The sequence below is a fragment of the Atractosteus spatula genome, chromosome 5 (assembly GCF_055471065.1).
Source record: "Atractosteus spatula isolate fAtrSpa1 chromosome 5, fAtrSpa1.hap1, whole genome shotgun sequence".
NCBI classification, from domain to species: domain Eukaryota; kingdom Metazoa; phylum Chordata; class Actinopteri; order Semionotiformes; family Lepisosteidae; genus Atractosteus; species Atractosteus spatula.
In genome coordinates, this window is record NC_142710.1 from 62,188,251 (window position 1) to 62,208,469 (window position 20,219).

Here is a 20,219-nt window from a genome sequence, read left to right on the forward strand (position 1 = left end):
GTGTTTTTCTTAAATTTGGTTAAATCTTTCATTCCTTATCTTTCACAAGGCAGTTGCAGCCCTAGAAAGTTAAATTTCACCCAGAGTGCAGATTCGAACTGGGTCACCATCTGAAAATCTAAACTTATTACTTAATATTAAAAGGGACTTTGTCAACATTAACAATTCAGATAATTGCTTTAGCGAATTCAGTAGCAGAGCTTGAGCACATGTCATTGTCTTTGCCATGTCACTGCAGATTGAACTACATCAAAGTGAGGCTTTCTTCACACTCCAGCAGACATAGCACTGCTGAAAGGCTTTATCATGGTTGCACCATCCTCTAGTTGTACATTATACCAAACATCCCTTTAGACTTGAAAAAGTTGAACTCTGTTGAACTGGTTAGCACATCGCATCACCAGTATGACACATCTGATCCATCTGATGCTAAATCAGTCTTTCTCTTTTCTCTCTCATCATATTTATAGTAGGCTAATGTCCAAAATGGAAGAATTTTGAGAGGCTTACGGGAAGATAACTTTATTTAATTCAACCTTGTCCTGTTGTGGGGTCTTTTGCGTTCTGCTGTATTCTACAGTGCGAGTATTACTGGACTGTGTTAAGTTTCCACACAGCTCTGGTCTCTATTGTATTGTCATCAGATCCTTTTGCAGACTTCCACTCAAAATCGATCAATAAAAAACCAACATAACATTTTTTGGGGTTTTAAACAGATTCCATCTTGGAATGGAACAAATATGGTGCTTTGTCAGATTTAAATGAGCATTTTTAAGAGAATCATCTGACTCTCTGAAAGGTGGGAAAGAAAACAGACAAGTCTGCGTTGCTTGTACTGATTAATGCAACAAGCTTCTAAAGGGCCTTAGTAAAAGTCTATGAGGTGTTTAACATAATTACAAATTGTAATTGAAATATTCTGAAAAGAATGGAAGATCATGTGTACAAAGTTAAGTGCCAAACAAAGCAAATAACTTAAAAATCAGGAACTGAAGGATGGAATTAGATTTTTTCTCAGCCATTTGTCTTATACTTTCATGGAAAGTCTAATATGGATATGTTGTATATTCTGTTTGGTTTTTCAGAAGTTGAAAACCACAAAAAAAATCTTATTTTTCTATCTTGGAGTCTAATTTGCTGAATGTGACACTGAACTGTGTTACACCCAATCAGTCATGGAAAACCAATGGGATTCCAAGGTTAGTTGCATCAGAACTGATATAAGATTTTGGATTTATTTTGGATGAGACCGGCCTTTTAATTTAGAATCGGTTCAGGGCTTTCAGGATCTTGAAAACTTCAAGCACTGAAAACGAGCCCAGGCTATTCTCCAATGGCAGGGGTGGGAAAGAGAAAGGCAAGAGCTAATTGGTTCTTACAAAGAATGTTGCAAGTTGGCAGGTGGGCAATCTGGACCGGAGCCTGTTACTTATGTGTTGATGATGATTAAATGGGTTATTTATGTTGTGTCAGCATATCCTTACTTTGTTAGCGCAAATTCTCAGATGACCTTATCCTGCCAGGATTTTAAGAAGAGTCTGCCAAACAATAAAAAAAAACACAGAAGTTTTTTGTGTATATGAAAGAAACTTAAAGGAGTAACCTTAAACAACACTTCACATTGGAAATCGTTGAAAAACAAAAAAAAAAAGATTTGCTGTGTGCGTTTGCAATATAAAACAGCTTCATTTTCTACAATTCTATAACTTTGCAACTGATCTCTAGCGATTTCTCAGGGGGATTCTATCCATATTTTAGCTGATATAATGTGCCTGCTCAAAATGTAGAATAATGCTTAACATTACATGAACTGTTAATATTAATTTAATGTTTTATCTACTATTGAAATGTGCTTTTCTCTTTTTAGGGCCTAAATAATAGATACAACATTTTCCTAGATCTTTGCCTTACATTGTTATTTTGTTTCAGGAGCATTGATGTAACTTCAAAGGAAGAAAGAATTAGTTATATAGAGTAATCCATTCCTTGTAGAATATTCAGTAATGTTAAACAAAATGTTGTTTAAATGATGCTATATAAAATGTGAATATGGTCTTCTGAGGGGATAGTATGAACTTGATATGAAAACATGTTGCTTCAAGTGGTTAAAACTTAGCAGAGTTATATTAGGATTCATTTACATTTACTTTTAAACATCTGGAGTACAAAATTATTTGGACAAAAGCTTGAAAGCAGCAGTTGTTAAAGATTATTTAAAAATGGTTTATTGCAACTGATGATTTGTAAAATTTAGCTATAAAGCATACTGACATTGCTTATAAAAACATTTGTCTGCCTTTTTAAGCATTGTACTGTCATCTTCTTGTGCTTTTTACTTTTGTATGTTTTAAAATGACTGATGATGAAATCAGAAATAGAGGTGTGTCTGCAGTGTGTGAGGCAACAGTTCATGAACAATGCATATCTCCCAGCCTGAAGCTAAAAATGTACCACTGAGCTGTACTGTAGGAATGTAGGTAAAAGTACAACATGTGACATAGTTTCATACAAGAATTTCTACATTTCAATAAAGTCTTAAGATAAAAGGACATTTCTGCTCACTTTTTTTTAATTAAACAGTTCTACAATATTGATATAGCCATCCATTTTATCCATTCAAGAATGATCCCCCAAACCTCCTGCACTTCTGATGGGTTTATAACCAAAGCAAAAAAACTTTTTTTGTCTGAGAAACGTCTGTAGGAGAGTTTCCCCGAGTCAAGTGGCAACACACTATTGACATAGCACTGCCGGGGTCATAGTTGAGATTATTTATAATAATAATTATTATAATAATTATAATAATTGCTTACACTTATATAGCGCTTTTCTGGACACTCCACTCAAAGCGCTTTACAGGTAATGGGGGCTCCCCTCCACCACCACCAATGTGCAGCAGCATGCAACAGCAGCCATAGTGCACCAGAACGCTCCCCACACATCAGCTATCAGTGGGGAGGAGAGCAATGAAGCCAATTCATAGATGGGGATTATTAGGAGGCCATGATTGGTAAGGACCAATGGGAAATTTGGCCAGGACGCCGGGGTTACACCCCTACTCTTTTTCGAGAAACGCCCTGGGATTTTTAATGACCACAGAGAGTCAGGACCTCGGTTTTACGTCTCATCCGGAGGACGGCGCCTGTTTACAGTATAGTGTCCCCGTCACTATACTGGGGCATTAGGACCCACATGGACCGCAGGGTGAGCGCCCCCTGCTGGCCCCACTAACACCTCTATTTGTCTGGGGATCTCATGGTGAAACAGCCACATCTGCAATTTTTGGGGTATCAACAAGCTTACAGTGCCATCACTGCCAGCTCTCCCATTGGGCACAGGGGAGCTTGTGAATAGCTTGTGAACGGTGAATTTTTCTGCTGAGTGCACAGCTTGGAGGAGCCTTATTGTGCCTTTACATTATAGAAGCCATTGCTGTAAGCCTGGAGGGAGGGAAAGAAATGCACACTCCAGTTTGGGTATGAGTAAAATGAAAAATCCAAACCAAAAATGTTCAAAATAAACAAAACAATAAATAACTTGGGATATTAAACTAAGGCCTGCTGAGAAGATTCAGTTTCATGTCACCATGGAATTGAGATGCCTTTTCTTTCTCCTTATAATTGTAATAAATTACAGTTTAATGAACTGCAGTACTAAGTTATATTCTTCTCTCCGGTGCTTACTCATATCTCCTGCATTCCAAGCTGTGCATGAAAAACTAGCCTCCTTACATCACCTTAATAAAAGGTTGTTACACATCTACATGACAGATGCTTATTTCTCTTTTTTCTGTATTTTCTGTATTTTTGTACATGAGGTACATGAAATTCTTTCCAATCAGTTAAAAGAATAGTTTACAGTAGATGGGGAAGTGGTTAATAAAATAACTAAGAACACTTCAGGTGGGGAGCTGCGTCAGCATGCGTAGGCTGCAAAGGAACAAGTCATAGGTTTATTCCATGCTGAAAAGAGAAGACAGAAAACACAATGTTTTGGCCGTGGAGCCTGAAGAAGGCTCCACGGCCGAAACGTTTTGTTTTCTTTCTTCTCTTTTCAGCATGGAATAAACCTATGACTTGTTCTTAAAGAGCAAACAGGGCTAAAACGTTTAGTATTGGTTTGTCATGTGGTATAAACCCTCCACAACATCCATTAAATATTTGTTCTGAAGTGGCTACCGTCTGTGGCAGTAGAACAGCCCCTGAGGTATGCTTTAGGTGCTTCTTTGTGAAAGAGTTGAAGAAAGTATCACCATGGCCACAAAAGCACCATAGGAACCTCTCTTCAATACAATAACCCAGTTCAGCCTCCCAGCCTCCCACACTGTCTGGAAAAACAGAGGAAAGGAAAGCTGAGGTACACATAGTTTCTGCTTTTAGAGAAACATGACTAAGAAACGGGCTTCCTTTCATCTCAAGCACCCAAATGGGTTTGCATAAAATTCCCATGTTTATAACGTGAAACATTACACGCATATCAGACAGATGTAAAACTGTGTCCACAGACACCACATGAATATACAAAAAAAACAATTCAAGAGCAGGGGATTACAAAGCATTAGATTGATTAAAAACAAACAGAAACAGGTATAATCATTTTGGTAGTCTAACAATCCTAATATAAGAAATTCAAATCGCATTTTCGAGAGCGAAATCTTCATTGCCAAAAATCCTATTGTAACTATTAGAAACAACGACAAAATATGTTCATATAATCATTGGATTTACATCACTGCTATTAAAAGATGTACACAATTCACTGCAGGGTGTCATTACAAAATGATAACTCCTTCTTTGAAAGCATTCCTCATCTTCGAGAGCGTATGAGGAGCTGAGATGAAATGTTGGAACCTGTTTTTTAGTACAGTTTACTGCCTGGTGGTAGCTCCATGATTTGTTTGTTTTTTCCTGCGGCTGTTATGAAGGCCTGATATCCCAGCAGGATTCTAGTTGGGGTTCCTATTTCTTAAATCATAAACTTGTTCTTGTGAAATGGGAGGTCAGACAACAATTTATTTCGAGGCTGAGTAATCAAATTCTTTGGCTCTTTCGTACACTAGCTGGGCAGAGACAGGACTTAGTGATGACAAACAAACCGATCAACACAACTTGCGGTCACTGCACAATTCAATTCTTGTCTTTTCACTTAAAGATATTCATACAGACATAGAATGACACAAGTAAGAGGAAGAAGTGGTATAGGACATACAAACTGTGGATATATACACAATACTATGCATACATCTACCTAAAAATGTGTACTGAAAAAATAAATATAAATGTGTTTTTTGCACATTAGCATTTCTGTTAATTGACCTGACATCGAACATGTTCAAAGGTACGAGCGGGACCTGATGAGCATGCAATGATACATACTTTTTACCGCCACAATGTGAATTACTGCCTCGTAGTTTGACTACACGTTGTGTTCCAGCAAACAGTATTGAGTTCCTGTCTATAGTACATGTGCTTTAGATGAGACCATGTAGCAGCTATAGATGGTACCGCTGGAAAATGTGAGACAAATACACCGAGAGCAGACCCTGGATAGGCGAAGAGCGAGGCGAGAGCGGTGCAGGCGATTTAGCTGCTTGGCCGAGTCTTGCCCGGCTTTTGAAGCGGAGCTATAACCACTCAGCTGTGCAAGACTGCAGGGTCTGATGTTGCCTGAAATTGGAGACCCATCGACAGTTAATTGATCAATCCAAACTGCAGACCTAGTACTTGACGGGGAGTTTCAAGCGGGGCAGGACCAGACAAGAAATTCGCTATGAGCCGGTGGGTGAACATTCGTAAATAGTTTAGACCTTGTTCCTCCTAAATGATTGCTTTAGCAATGAGTTTAAATTGAGAATGTTGAAGTTGGTTGAGGTCAAGTTTAAGGTAGGTTTTAAACATTTTAAAAAATATTGGGACTTTCTAAAAGAATGGAAATGGAAATGGAGTCCTCAGCTAACTAAATAAAACAGCGTATTGTCGATAATAGAGCGGGAGGTAACAAGAACAATAGATTTTCTAAAGTGCATTTACATTTGAATATCTACATCCTTTGCTTTTAAATATATATATACATCTTGACTGTCTGGTTTTTATTACGTGAGAGACATTGGTGCTATTATTGGAAAACAAAACTTCCCTTCTCTTTTGCTGTATTTATCAAAGAAAGTGACACTTTGTACTTGCTCATTAACGCATTTTTTTTTTTCAAACCAGCAGAGATGCCAGTCACCATCACATCTGCCCACTGCTGACAAACCGCCAACACTTCACTGCAGAGGACTAGGTGAGACAGGCTGCCGACAGAAAAGTTAACCACGCGTTCAGCGAAGTGTCTGGTACAATTTCCGACTTCCAAGGTCACAAGATCAACAGGAGGTCTCTTGAAAGCTGAGGCAATAGGCGCTATGAATTAAGTCATGTAAAGGAAACGTGTATTACCCATATGGTCCTCGCTCAAGTGCTAAAACCATATACAAAATATTTCCTCCTATTTTGCACAGCGCTTTTCTTCCCCAATGATCACAAGGTATTTTAAATAAAGGAGGGGGACTCACTTCATCCATACTGAGCTACTGCAGTACCCACCTTGGTGACTCACGAAAGCCTGCAACAACAGTTAAACTACACAGGTCACTCATTAGCTAAATTCGAAATATAATTTAAAAATAAATGTAACCATAAAGGCGCCCTAACCTAGTGTTAGTGATTATGTTTTTTTATTATTTAAGTCTAATTTATGTCTTCATGTCTTAAGTAAACTGAGATGAGACTCCTTAAGAAATGTAATGTGAAGATATGATCTACATAAACGTCGTTTTTTCGATTTGTTTAAAACTGCAGACTTTTTTTTAAAACGTCAGGCAGACCATAGTACAGCCGTACATTATTGTACAGAACCTCTATTTTATCGTGCGCATTTGATGTTTTTTTAACAGTCTGATTTTAAAAAATACTTCTGTGCAATTCTGGAATAAATCTTTATTCGAACACAAGGCGGCGCAGTGTTTCGGAATATATCACGTAACAACTGTATTTTGACGGAATAATCAAAGTGCTTTAAACTACTTTTTACATTAGCTGTGATAAAATAAGTTTACTCGTTTATACGTATATGGCGTATATATACTGAGTGAATTTTAACAACTAAATTTTAAGTGTCTTCGTATGTAGCGTATTTCAATTACTTAGGCATCCCTTAAACAATGGAAATCAGAATATCATACATGTTCTAGACTAGAGGTACCACCAAAAACGGCCCCCATCTCCAATTTATTGTTGTTTGTCTTACCAAAGGCTAAAATTGTTGGCCTTGTTTAAACTTTTGTTAGAAAATTGCTTTATAAAAAGGAACCAAGTTACTGAAATACACGTTTCCGATCGGATATAGTGTTGTGTAGCACATATTTCTCACGTGTGTTGCAGAGTAAGTTACGTTTGGTACTGTGTATGTATTTTTTTCTGAGGACCCGCTTACAAAACGTGTAAGTAAACTGTAGCTTTACGAAGCTGTAAGAATGTGCTGCATTGGGTTTTCTGTGTTTTTGTGTTAGTACAAGAAACAAAGTCTGTTATTTTTTGCTCATTAATTATGGATGTCTGTCAGATTCATTCATTGCATCTGATACAAGGATACAATGACTGGCTGTAAGCGGAACAGCTTGATCGTAAATTTAAAATTGAAAAATATTTTAAGTAGAATACTCGCAGAAATGCATTTAAAACCATTGAAATGTCTGTGCTTTGCTTCTGATGAGATCATTTCAACTTGGTGAAAACTGTTCATTAATAAATGATATTCTTGCGTACTGATGAGGTATACACAATAGCTCACAACTCTTTTCAAATAAGAAGGAAGTACCTTTGATGTGTATCGTAAGAAAACGTGTTCTAGAGCTCTCCATATCAGGAAAGCACCAAGTAAATAATAACCTGTGCAACACTTTAATGTTTGCTGTTTTAATATCCTGTTATCCCACATCAGTCTGCGAGGGAATTGAACTAGGTCTCTAGTCAAGAAGCACTAACTGTGAGATGACAGAAGCCGTCTTTCAGGCGCCTAAACGACGAGCCAGGGTTTACGAGTCCTATGCGGGTCCATTCCCTGTGCCAGTTTCTGCAGACAAAGGACAAAATAAGGAATACAAGATCTACAGAGCTGAGATTGTAAACCAGCATGTCCTTGTGAGAGATCCCGAGGATATACAAGCCTTATATGGAAAGGTGTGTACGATGTTTATATTCTCTGATTACTTTTTCATCAGATTGGTTTCTAAAAATGGTTTCCTGCTTGTTTTGTAGGGTTATTTTGGGAAAGGTATCTTATCAAGGAGCAGACCTGAGTACAACATTTCAGACAAGTGGCAGAGTAAGTTTTGTTTTGGGGATGGGAGGTTGATTCTTTCCTGTGTGACTTTAGTGAAAGATTTCAGAGTTACATACAGGCATTCAGATTTTCTCAAGATGAAGTGAGGGTAGAACCCTTTATATGCCTTTGCGGAAAAATAAAATTGTTCATCGCTACAGTTGGAGGTGTTCCCAGTGCTTTTGAAAATACAGTTCGTTACCTTTTTACCATGCATTAAATCTGGTTATTGTTTTTTATGCAATGTTTGGTCTTCTTCAGGCACCTAAATGCACTTTGACAGGATATTTTCCCTGTCTAAACTAATGAAGGCAATCCAACTTACTGTTAATTGTTTTTATGTTGTATGTTCTTCACAGATCTTGGCTCTAGAAGTCTACCTGTAATTTCTTCCTCCAAGTAAGTTTAAATTGCTTTCCTTTCATTTGTGTCAACAATCTTGTAAAGCTGAGAAGAATTCTAAAAATGATGATAATAAAATTATGATGAATTCCCCCTTTCCTCCATTTCTAGTATATCCCACCCACCTGTATACAAGCCCTGGAGACAAGTCCTGGGCACCGGGGCCTGAGTATCTAGTATATAGTTCTCATTTCACCTCTAATCTTAATTAAACCTTTTTCATATAAATTCAAATACTCTTTTTTTGTAGACATTGGTCTGTAATTGAAATGTAAATGTATAGCCAATAGAATTCCTGCCCTGAAGGACTGTAGCTGACAGTCCATACTGTAAATAAAATATAATACAGTACTGTATATGTATTATATACAGTATGTGTGAAGTAACAAAAGATAAAACATAATTTAGACTTTAGACTTTCAGAATTGGGAGGCATGGTGGCACAGTAGTTAGCTTTGCTGTCTCGCAGAGCTGGAGCACTGGGTTTGCTTCTTGACTAGGGGTGTTATCTGCGTAGAGTTCCCCTGGGTGCTCCGGTATCCTCCAGTCATACTGGATTCTGGGAAATGTGCCCTAACTATGACTGTGTGCATGTCTGTGTCTGCCTCGTGATGGACTGGCGCCCCCTACAGGGTGTCCCCTGCCTTCTGCCCATTGCCTGAATTGGAACAAGAGGTTAGAAAGTGGGTGGACTTCCACAAGGCCTTTCTGTGCACTATTTTCTCTTGAGTGGGAGTTTAAACTGTTAGATGCCTTAAATGTAACCTGGTAGAGAAGATTCTAATTCTGTATATTTTGAGTTTGTAAAAAAAAATAAGGTATTATTATTCAGAACTGCTCTGTTTTAATATTGTTATTGCAATTCATATGGAAATTAAAATAAAGTATAGGAGTTTCACTGCTTTTTTTAAATGTGAGGAAGACATTTTTTTTTTCCTGTTTGTATTGTTTTTCCAGGTACCAGCTTCATTTAAATTGGGCCCAGGATATTTTGCGGGAGCAGGGCCTGGATGAAGAATCCATTCATCAAGCCCTTGGAAAGTACACACACCCAGTGGACCTGGCTGAGGCTAACAGGGCTGCACTGGGGAATGGCCTCGAACAGACAACGGGCAGCACCTCTCGGGGAAATAACGGAGCGCTGGGAGCCCCAGCCTCGCCAGCTGGCCACAGTTCAGACAGCAGGCAGCCGGATCGGCCCGAGCGTGAGGCGGCGTCTTGGAGTCCGGAGAAAAAGAAACCCAGGAGACAAGGGGATCCTCTCTATGACCCGCTGGCGGACAACTACTCGGATGAGCCTGTAGAGGGAGACAGGGAGGGCCTGCGCCCTGTGAAATGTGATAAGCACGATGACTGGCTTGTGCACTGTGGGTGCAGGCTGAAGGACAGGGCGATGGAGACCAGGCCAGACACGCGTAGCCCCTCCTTCTCCCCTGGGTACGAATATGTACTGGTGAGGGAGGAGGAGGAAGAGGAAATTCAGTGCGCGGGGGAAAACGAGAACTCCCTTTCCAGTGTAAATATCAACATTTCACTTATTTCGGATATTTTTCTGGGCTTCAAGAAAAATGTAAATATTGTCTGATGTTGAGCTGAAAGCCCTACAGTTTAAATAGACATTTGTGTAAATCTTGTTGATCAATTTGGGTATGCAAGTTTTATAAAAACATTCTTTACACTTTTTGGGTTGTCGCTCTAATTTTAATTCATTCTGAGCAAAAGGATATGATGTCCATGTCAAATAAGTGTGTGCTGCTATCTGGCTTCTTAAAAGGAGCACAGGCCTTCAACCTTGAAGGTCGTGGTTAAAATCCTAAATGTTAAGTCATACTCTGGCATTCATCTGATTATTTTTTTTTTTACAGTCTCAAACAACTGAACGGTTTGTTTGGCGAATCAACCCTTTTAGGATTATTGAGTATCTGCAGCTGAGTTTAGAAGAGGTAAGCTTAAATTTATCTTCTATTTTAAAACTTTCATTTAAAGTAAGAGATTGTTTGTCATAGCTGGGAGGATCATTAATATTAAGAAGGAGAAAACGTTTAGAAAAACACATATAACCCTCTTGTATACAGATTGCTTTTTTTCTCTAATACAGTTTTCAGTATAGTACACCCAGTATGTAATATACAGTATAATGAATTGCGTATATTTCTAGCAGTGTTTGTCTGGGGATAGTCACTACAATTATTCACAACTGTGCTCTCCACACAAATCCTGGTGATGCCTGAAACACTGCTTTAAGGATTTTTAGAGTTTATCAGCCTTGGAATTTCTATGGTCTGTTTAACATTTCTGTTTCTGTGTAGGCCTTCTTCTTGGTGTATGCTTTGGGGTGTTTATCCATTTATCACAATGGGGTAAGATACTTAAGTGAAGCACTTCCTCTGCCCTGTTTCAGTATTACTTCCTGTGCATCTTATAATGTGAGAGAAGTTATATAAGGAAAGATTTTTTTTTGTCTAGTATTTTAAAACTGTTTGTTTCTTGTTTTTGCCATCATATTAAAGTGTGTGATAGAACTTTGAATCTATTGCACTTAATACTTTACATTAATTGTTTGTAAATTGTTTGCCTTGGATAAAAATATTAAACAAATAAGACCATAATAATATTTGACATTTAAAAGGGACTGTATTGAATCACATGTTTTTAGTTATGTATTTGTAACTGATGAGAGGACTTTTTTCCATTTAGTGCTCTTTGGTTTCTTGTTTAGGATCCCTTAACAATTCTCAATCTCTGGGAAATATTTAGTTCAATCCAGCCTAGCTTTCAAACGAGTTACGTGGCCTACCACTACTTTAGAAGCAAAGGATGGGTGCCAAAGGTTGGAATGAAGTATGGAACAGATTTCTGTAAGTATGTTATACCTTCACTAATGTTCCTTCACAGTAGACATTAATTATGTTTTTTCTTTCATTTTTAATTCTTTATAGAACTGGAGGAGTGTTGTGTTTGGGGTGTACTGACAGTTTTAATAACTGACCAAAGTACCCATTGTTTTTCTCTAACAGAGTCTCCATATCTGCTCAGTAGCTGGGTTCTCACAATAGTGAGACATTCTCACAGTGGGCAGGTGTAAGGAGATTTACAGCATATCAGTTACGTAGCTATACAAACTCTCCATAGCACTTAGAAATATATGGAAAATATTTAATGATAATTCTCTATATTGTAAAGCTCCAGAGAGAGTCTCTATTACAGGCTGTCCAGGGAATCATTTTGTGTACTACATTACTTCCCACTGAATTTTGTTGAGACTTAATCATTCTCAGATATTTTCCAAGAGGTTTAAGTAACACCTTGAGTTGCGTGTTGAATAATTTATCCCTCCTAAGCAATGCTTTCCTCATTGTTCCTTATAATTTGTCTCCCGCCTTTCAGAAATGTAACTGATTCCCAGTGACCTACAAAGAGGGTCATTAGTTTCCTCGTACAGCCAAGTAGAGCAGGTCTCAGGGTAGTCACCTCTGCTGAAGTGCAATGTCATAGTGACCAGTCTCCTAAAGTGTTTCTTTTTCAGTTTTTCCTGGCTTTTTTATCCTCATTTAATATCCTATGAGCTAAGCTTATATTATATATATATATGTGGTGTACATATGCAGTGTTAGTTTTGTGCACCTAAGACAATTATAAATTTAATCTCAAGCAAATTCACATTCCATGTTCTTTGAGAGAATAACTATACCTCATTCTGGACTTTTTTTTTATTCTTTCCTGGAACATATTGATTCCTCCTTCAAAGTGCTATATCGGAAAGGACCTCCATTTTACCATGCAAGGTTAGTTTCACTTCAGAATTCTCTGTATATTTAGATGGTGCATGTAGTCCATGACACAGCCCTCACCAGAGAAGGCAGATTTAATACTGAAAACAGAAAATGCATGGATGTAAATCATACATTTATATGTAGCAATGTAACAGTAAACATGTTTTTACATCTAATATGTCAGTGTATTAGAGTATTATACCCATAAGCAGAGATTGTTATAAATATAAAAGAAATGCAAATTAATTAAACAGTATGCTTTCTGGTTCTTAAAAAATGCAAATTGCAGTAATGAGGGTGCTTACAAAATATGCGGTGTGTCTTTCCAGCTACTCTGTTGTGGTGGAGAAAGTGGATGAGACATTTCAAGGGTCGGCTCTGCGGCCTTTCACCTGGCGATCCCTGGCTGCTCTTAACAGAATCACAGGCAATGTTTCGAAGGTGACTTTGGAAGCGTGGCAAAAATGCTCATTTAAATAAAATGTGCAAGTTCGTTTGCAAGACGTATTTAGGGCCTTTCGTGAAGACTTCATTAGTTCCTGGAAGTATCTAGCCGAGATGATACACAGATGTTCGCTCCTAGTCCCAGAGGGCTACTGTGTCTTCAGGTTTCTGTTCCACTCTGGACACTTGGCGACTTATTGAATAATCAAGTATGTTCTATATTACCATAGTGTCCAGGTCTTTACTCATTGAGGATTTTCAGTTGTCTGTAATACCATGTGATTCAGGCCTCCTGGACCAGGAGTGAATATGACTGCCCTAAGGTATCCATACTTTTTCCTTTTGGATATAAGGTACCTTAAGTTGCAGACCATCTGGTCATGACTGAAAACTTCACTTTTATAGAATGAGTGAGCAAAGATGTGCAATCTATTAGTTGTCTTAGGTTACCTACTGTATAATAAACTATACAAATAAATCAAAAGGCTGGAAAACGAAAGAAGTAAATATTTTTGCATGTCTCAATTAAACACCAATATTTAGATTACAAATATATTGGAAAATTACAAAACATTTTTTAAAAATATTTTTATCTTTAAGCAGTTGCCTAAAGACATGGCTTTGGTTTTAAACAACAGTAAGTAACTGTTTTGTCCTATGTAAGAGCAATATTATGAATGTATCCAGGTATGTAAATGAAAAGTATGCAAACAAATGTATCTGCTTAATGTGCAATAGTAATTTAGATGTCATCTATTTAATTTAGGAAATGGGAACAAATAAAGTTTAACTTTGCTTTTAGTAACATTGATAAGCTTTTTTGTTACATATTAAATTATCATTTGACTTTATGTATTCATTTAAACTTGCCAGCAGATAAGGCATTTTCTGATACAACTTGCTTCGATCATTCTCAGGAACTGCTGCTATGCTATGTCATCAGGCCTTTGGATATGACAGAAGAAGACATGTCCACCCCTGATTGCATGAAAAGGATCAAGGTTCAGGTGGGAAGATTTCTATTCCAATTTAAATAATCATTTCAGGATCAAAATAGGTCCTTTTAGTCTAAAAACAGAATTACTGGTTGAAGAGTATCTCTCTGATTAAAGGAAATGCAGAATAATGAGAGTTACAGAGAACAGGGAAAAGGGTATCTCTGTGTAAATCTTGCAGTGTTTCTTATGAAGAGATTTTTTTCTTATTAATGTATTTTGATATTTCAGGAGATTATTGTGAGCAGGTGGATATCTTCTCGAGACCATACAGAACAAGAGGAGATATAGTCAACTCTGAAGCTCATGTGAGATACAACTTTTCCTGACGGCGAGCACACACAAAAGCATCTTTTGTCTGTTGTTTTTCACATTCCTTAATGTTTATTTAAAACTAAATCCTGCAATGAAAGCCTACTACATAAATAAATGTGATTCCCTACCAGCATAAACCCTGATGATCGGTTCTTAGTCTGAGTCTGTTAAAAATTGTGACATTGTATGAGGATTGTTTATATGTCAACTTGCTTCACTTCTTTGCAGGCCAAATCCATTAAATTTGTGACAAAATGGTCTTTTTTTCTAAAGTCAAGTTGAGATTTCTGTGTTTGTTTTCCATTTTCAAGCTTGAAAAATAACTGTTCAGGATCTTAGGAGAACCTACAGTATTATTTTTGTGCTTGAAGTAAACTTAAGTAAAACAAACTGTCTTGTTACCTGTGTTAATGTTAGAAAAATACTTAAAAATGCAACAGATACTGGAACCAATAGCATTTGTTGCATTTTGTAATGCTTCTTTCTATGTATTAGTCTCAGGTTTTCTTAGTAACTTATAATCACCAATTAGTAAAGACCTGGAAACAAGGGTAAACTAGATTGAGGAAGTGAACACTTGATTCAAATAACATTAAGAATGCCAGAAAGCAGAATCATCCTAACAGAGGTCAAATTCTTCTTTTGTATATATAAAATCAAAGGTAGCAGCCATGGGCTGCTGTGTAATCCTTATTAGGGCTCAGTTTAGGGAAGACCAATGGAAATCAATGCAATGAGTGTACAATTGAATTTCTTTCATAGTGCTTTACATAATTAATAGTAACTGCTTGCCCTTAAAAAAGAAAGATATTCCTTGTAAATTGTTAATTTTATTCTTATACATTTGAACACATTAAGTATAGAAAAAACAATTAGAAAATCAAACTTACAATTAAATTAAAATGCATTTTTTTGTGCAATTCAGTAAAACAGGTGAACATTTGTGAGGAAAAGACAAAACAAGGTTATGAACAAAATATAGTTTACCTACACTTCTGCTAACAGGAAGGTATCTCGGTTTCAGCATATCCTGGACACTTTATCTCTCCATCTATATTTAATAGTAATCTGTTAAGCCTAATTGACCATTTGAGTGAAATCACACTTAATTGGTTTGAACTTACTCAACGGAAACTTGCGAAAACTGATATGCATTTGGAAGATTAGGAGAGCTGCTTGTGCCATAAGGTTATTCATTGTCAAAACACACATGCCCAGTATATAGAACTCAGGTGTCATTGTAGACAACAAAGGAACCCTTACTGTAATTTTAGAGCTTTGTGTCCTTCATGTGTGAAGTGATCCGAAGATAGAGGTGAATTACTGATCATAATCGAAACTAGCTCCATCATGTGCAGCTTTTTTTAGAAATGGACCAGCTTTTATTTAAAATGGTAAAAAACATTTTCCCTTCTCAAATGTTATTTTTAACTGAAATCTTTTTTTTTTCAGTTCAGTTATTTAACTTATTTTTAACTAGAAAGTGGCTTATTTCCAATAAGCCTGCTTCTTCAGTCTGTGGTCTTTGGAAAAAGAAGAATTAGATCTTTGCTATTTGCAAATCAATAAAATTGTGGACATTTTATTTTCCTATTTTCCTCCCCCTCATAGCAGATAGCATGCTGTACAGAGAAAATTAGCTATCCCCGATATAACACTGTGCTTAGAATATAATACATTAAATTATATTTCAATATAATGGAGCACCTCAGAATACTATAGAAGTGAGCAGATATAACTGTTTGTCTTTTTGATGAAACGGCTTGCTCAGATGACCAGACTGTGGTGTTTGTATGATTGCTAATTGCTTCTTTCACCATACCTCACTCTCCTTCCAGCAACGCTCTTTGATGCATGACAGTTCAGCGGCTCAGCGCTTCCTTGTGGTGACGCTCAGTTGTATTTTTCTTTTCTTGTGTATGTTTGCCACCTTTTTTACTAGCACAGGACAAAGGCATTGCTACAGAAAATTAATTGCATCCTGTTTCAAAAACAATCCTAAAATAATTCCAGATACACGTCATGTCATTTGCCTACCCGGCAAGCAATGAGTGCAAGACAGGGTACACCAATCCATCACTGGGCAAGTGCAAGCCAGTCAGACATGGGGGCAATTTGGAGGCCACGGTAAATTTGGCCTGGACACCAGGATAACTCCCTACTCCATCCTGAAAAGCCCAGGGATCTTCAATGACCACCAAGAGTCAGGACCTCTGTTTAACGTCTCATCCGAAAGACGGCACCCACTACAGTATAGTGTCCCCGCCACTATACCGGGGCAATAGGACCCACACAGACTGCAGGGTGGGCACCCCCGCTGGTCCCACTAACACCACTTCCAGCAGCAACCTTAGCTTCCCAGGAGATCTCCCATCCAGGTACATGTATGATTTTATTATGAACAGTTTGAACATTTTTCAAATGGCAAATTAAAAAGTGACCTGGCTTAGAGCTCTCTGTGCATTCTAGCACAACGGCATTGTGTCTTCATTTAAGCTGCTCTTTCTGCTTGACAATGGAAGCTGCAGTAGCCAGCTTTTTACTTCTACATGTTTCTGCAGCTCAGCAGAAAACCACAGTTAACAAATGGTGTCACAGAACCATTCAAAAATAAACTGAATTCTGCATACTTCTAACAGTATTGTGAAGAATTTCCATCACATTCACTCAAACCTCAACCAAGTCACACACCTCTTGCCCTGTAATTTATATACAGTAAAATTCCTAATATTGCAATGGCCTTCAGAGAGAGAAAAGGCATCAAAAACTAATTAATTCCATATACATGTACCATTTTACAAACCGTAAAAACAGTAACTTAAAATTCCTGATTTGGGGAAAAAAAACACTTTAAGCACATGTGATGGAGCAGCTGGTGGCCTGGTGTCAAAACTGAAGGAAAGTTTCCAAAATTTCCCTCACCTTTCAATTAGCCAAATGTTTTTTCAAATCAGGCCATTTATGTTTTCAGTGAACCACTCTGAAGCAAGCAGGTTCAGACGTAGCTGGTGTCATCTCCTTCTTTCTGAGAACCATCCACGATATAAAAATAGTTTTCAGAAATTTCCTGGTAGAGGGTGATGTACCTGGATGCTCTCTTGGTTCTTGGAAGAACAAACTTTTCTGTGAATTCAGTCTTGGTCAGGCTGCTCTTTCCCTGTGTGGCCAGCACACAGTTGATAAAAGTGAGAGCATATGTATAGCAGTTGTGCTCTGTTTCATTGTATCTGTAAAAGATAAGGAAAAGTTATCAAAGTAAAAGAAACGTGTTACTTTATTTTGTTATTTTGTATCTTTTTATGTACATTCTATAAAAATATTTTTGAAGTGTCTCATACAAAACGTAAAGCTTAAACTTAACTCCTCACTATAATCTCAGTTTCTAAATTTTGCAAACCCTATGAAAAATATTTTGCCAAAAAACACATTAACAGAAGTGAAGAGGAAAACAAACATTGAAACTTATGAAAACATGTAAAAGTTAGTCTTTGTTGAAATGGCAAACATTCTGATATTCCATGTGTTGTGCTAAATGTTTCTATGTCTAAATTAAACTGCAGTGAATCAGTCTTTCTGCATAAACTCCCATATTCTAATCCACTTTTTTTCATGTCAGTATTTTGAAGTAGTGTGGATCTTTCATTAAAAAAATCTGTTTTTTTGTCCTTTTTTTTTTTAAAAAACTGTTTTTTTTTAAAAGAAATACCTTTGTGAATGCCACATCTCTGCGGAAGAGAACTGCTCCAGGTAGCAATCCCACTGATTTATCAAACTGTACATGTCAGGCTGGACCAGGGGAACACTGACAGACTGATCCCACCCCAGCTCATCTCTGCAGATGCCAGTCTCATTGTAGTTATAAACTACCCCTGCAAGGAACACACAGATCTTCATGCAGACTCCGAGCTGTTGAGTGTTAAACATGTTTTAAATGTTAGTAATACGCATGTGTTCATAAACTGAGAACAGTACAGGTTGCTGAAAGTATAAATATAAAAATGTTAATGTACTGAATTTTAAAAGATAAATCCTCTAATTGATAAATGTATTCCAATTGCAATATCTGCATGAAATAAAATAAGAATTAAAACATTTCTAGTGATAAGGACACCATCTACTTTTCATAACTTCGCAAACTGTTAAGGACTCCATTAGATATAATGACCCACGGATGATTTGCATTTTTTGTACATATTATATAATAGATGAAGAGGTCCTTATGTTTTGGATGCAAATCAAAAGTTAGGTTTCTGTGAGATTATGTAAGCATTATTTAGGTAGTCATACAAACTGACTAGCAACATTTTGTTTTCCATTTTTTATCAAAAAATGGGAACCTAGGCATAATTATCCCCCTAATAATTTCATAACCAAATGTGACCTCATCCCCTTTGGAAAGCACTTGCACATCTTTTTATCTGCTGTTGCTTGCACGTAAATTATTTTCACACTGCCAGTGTCCCTTTCATAATACTCCTTTCCCACTACTGCATTTGTACTGCGCTGCGTAAACTACAGAACTTACTAACCTACTAAAGTTCTGTAAGTCTGAAATTGTTTCCTGTGATATTCCATCACTGTGGAATAAATTCAGGGTTCAATAATTGTGGTGTATTCAAAATACACTGTACAGTACCTTTAGTGTTGGTGATTCCAACGTGAAGATCTGATCTTCCATCATACTCTCTGTGGAAGTAAGAAACTTTGAACAAAACATCGTAGAAATAACTACAGTACACGTTGTGAAAATTGACAACTTACTCAAAGGCAGCTGTGTGGCTTTCTGCTACAACTTTTCACCGTTCCTCGTACATCTCAGTTTGAGAGGAACAACTGATTTTTTTCACGTTGGTTTTTTTTAATTGATTGGAATCTTCAAAAACGTGATCAGAACAGCTCAAAGTGTACTATACGTGACCACACAATATGAACTGTTACAGTACTAATAGCAAATCCATCAAAGTTGCCAGTCAAATCCAAATTACTCTATTGTCCCTTGACTAGTGTTTTTTTTTCTTCCCTCTACACGTTCATCCATTTAGGATATTTTATTGTAAATAGAAAATGCAGATGTACCAGAATTAAACTGGTGGACTTTTACAACACATTACCGTCCCATTTTACAAAAACTACAGGTTATTTTGATTCATTTCAGACGACGTGACCCTGGCATACGGCACAGTAGACGTCTGAATCTGCTGCAGAACACCTTTCGAACAGGGTTCTACAAAATGTTGGGAAAAAAAATCTTAAATAGAAAAATCTGAAACGTACTGGCTCTCTCTGAGAAATCACAACTGATGTCTTCAACTCGAAGGCGATAGGACTGTTCTTGCCTACAGTATGTCCAACGAAGCAGTTAACACAGTATTGTTCATTTAATATAAACTGCTATAAATAATGTGAGTTCGTCATATATATTTCTTGAACGAAGACCTGATGTGTTTTAGCGTGAGGCAGTAGTTTAAAGAGCTTTTTTTGTTGTTGTTTACTAAGGAGTTAATTGCGGCATACAGTGCCTTTGAACAGAACATTCAATTCCTGAAACATGTGTTTGTGCTCATTTTCCCTCTTCACTGACACACGCCTGTGAGTGAATTACGGTCGACAGAAAGCAAAAAAAGCTGGAGCTATAACGATCTCACCTGAGAAATTCCCCTTTCGTGGGCCTGACGAGGAACGAGCACTTAACTCTCTGTCCGCCCGCGAAGGGACTAGGGATGCTAACCGGTGCCTCTTCAAACCGCCTGCAGCTCAGACTTTCGCTGCACACAGGGCAGTTCTCTGGGACGAAAAAACAGTAAATGTCCTTGTCACAGTGGTGGAATTTGATTACTGCCTTCTCCATTTGGACACACTGAAGCACAACCGAGTGTCACGCAGTGACAAAGTAACAGATCGCACCTTCGAGATCAGAGAGCAGGTCCTT

The 20,219-nt window shown here is 37.4% G+C and overlaps 2 protein-coding genes across 2 annotated transcripts; one reads left to right on the forward strand and one right to left on the reverse strand.

Moving 5' to 3' along the window:
• The first annotated feature begins 7,404 nt into the window (after positions 1–7,404).
• On the forward strand, positions 7,405–14,422 carry tsen2 (TSEN2 tRNA splicing endonuclease subunit). The gene is made up of 12 exons (XM_088916585.1): positions 7,405–7,480; positions 7,981–8,219; positions 8,298–8,364; positions 8,721–8,760; positions 9,721–10,279; positions 10,629–10,706; positions 11,073–11,123; positions 11,483–11,621; positions 12,512–12,548; positions 12,866–12,977; positions 13,898–13,987; positions 14,207–14,422. The coding sequence occupies exons 2-12, from the start codon at positions 8,031–8,033 to the stop codon at positions 14,264–14,266; spliced, it is 1,422 nt and encodes a 473-aa protein (XP_088772711.1). The 5' UTR covers positions 7,405–7,480; positions 7,981–8,030; the 3' UTR covers positions 14,267–14,422.
• Positions 14,423–15,100: 678 nt separating this feature from the next.
• LOC148835414 (MKRN2 opposite strand protein-like) lies at positions 15,101–20,201 on the reverse strand. Its single transcript, XM_088917669.1, has 4 exons — positions 19,936–20,201; positions 18,927–18,976; positions 17,997–18,159; positions 15,101–17,517 (listed from the first exon to the last, which is right to left on the reverse strand). The coding sequence occupies exons 1-4, from the start codon at positions 20,136–20,138 to the stop codon at positions 17,286–17,288; spliced, it is 648 nt and encodes a 215-aa protein (XP_088773795.1). The 5' UTR covers positions 20,139–20,201; the 3' UTR covers positions 15,101–17,285.
• Between the last annotated feature and the right edge of the window lie 18 nt (positions 20,202–20,219).

Excerpts from the sequence above, each read along its gene's own strand:
- tsen2 (XM_088916585.1), top strand. The coding sequence starts at position 8,031 with ATGACAGAAGCCGTCTTTCAGGCGCCTAAACGACGAGCCAGGGTTTAC. Across the intron at positions 11,124-11,482 it reads TATCCATTTATCACAATGGG|GATCCCTTAACAATTCTCAA; the intron begins GTAAGATACTTA and ends TTTCTTGTTTAG. Across the intron at positions 13,988-14,206 it reads TGAAAAGGATCAAGGTTCAG|GAGATTATTGTGAGCAGGTG; the intron begins GTGGGAAGATTT and ends TTGATATTTCAG.
- LOC148835414 (XM_088917669.1), bottom strand. The coding sequence starts at position 20,138 with ATGGAGAAGGCAGTAATCAAATTCCACCACTGTGACAAGGACATTTAC. Across the intron at positions 18,977-19,935 it reads ACGAAAGGGGAATTTCTCAG|AGAGTATGATGGAAGATCAG; the intron begins GTGAGATCGTTA and ends TTACTTCCACAG. Across the intron at positions 17,518-17,996 it reads GAGATGTGGCATTCACAAAG|ATACAATGAAACAGAGCACA; the intron begins GTATTTCTTTTA and ends TATCTTTTACAG.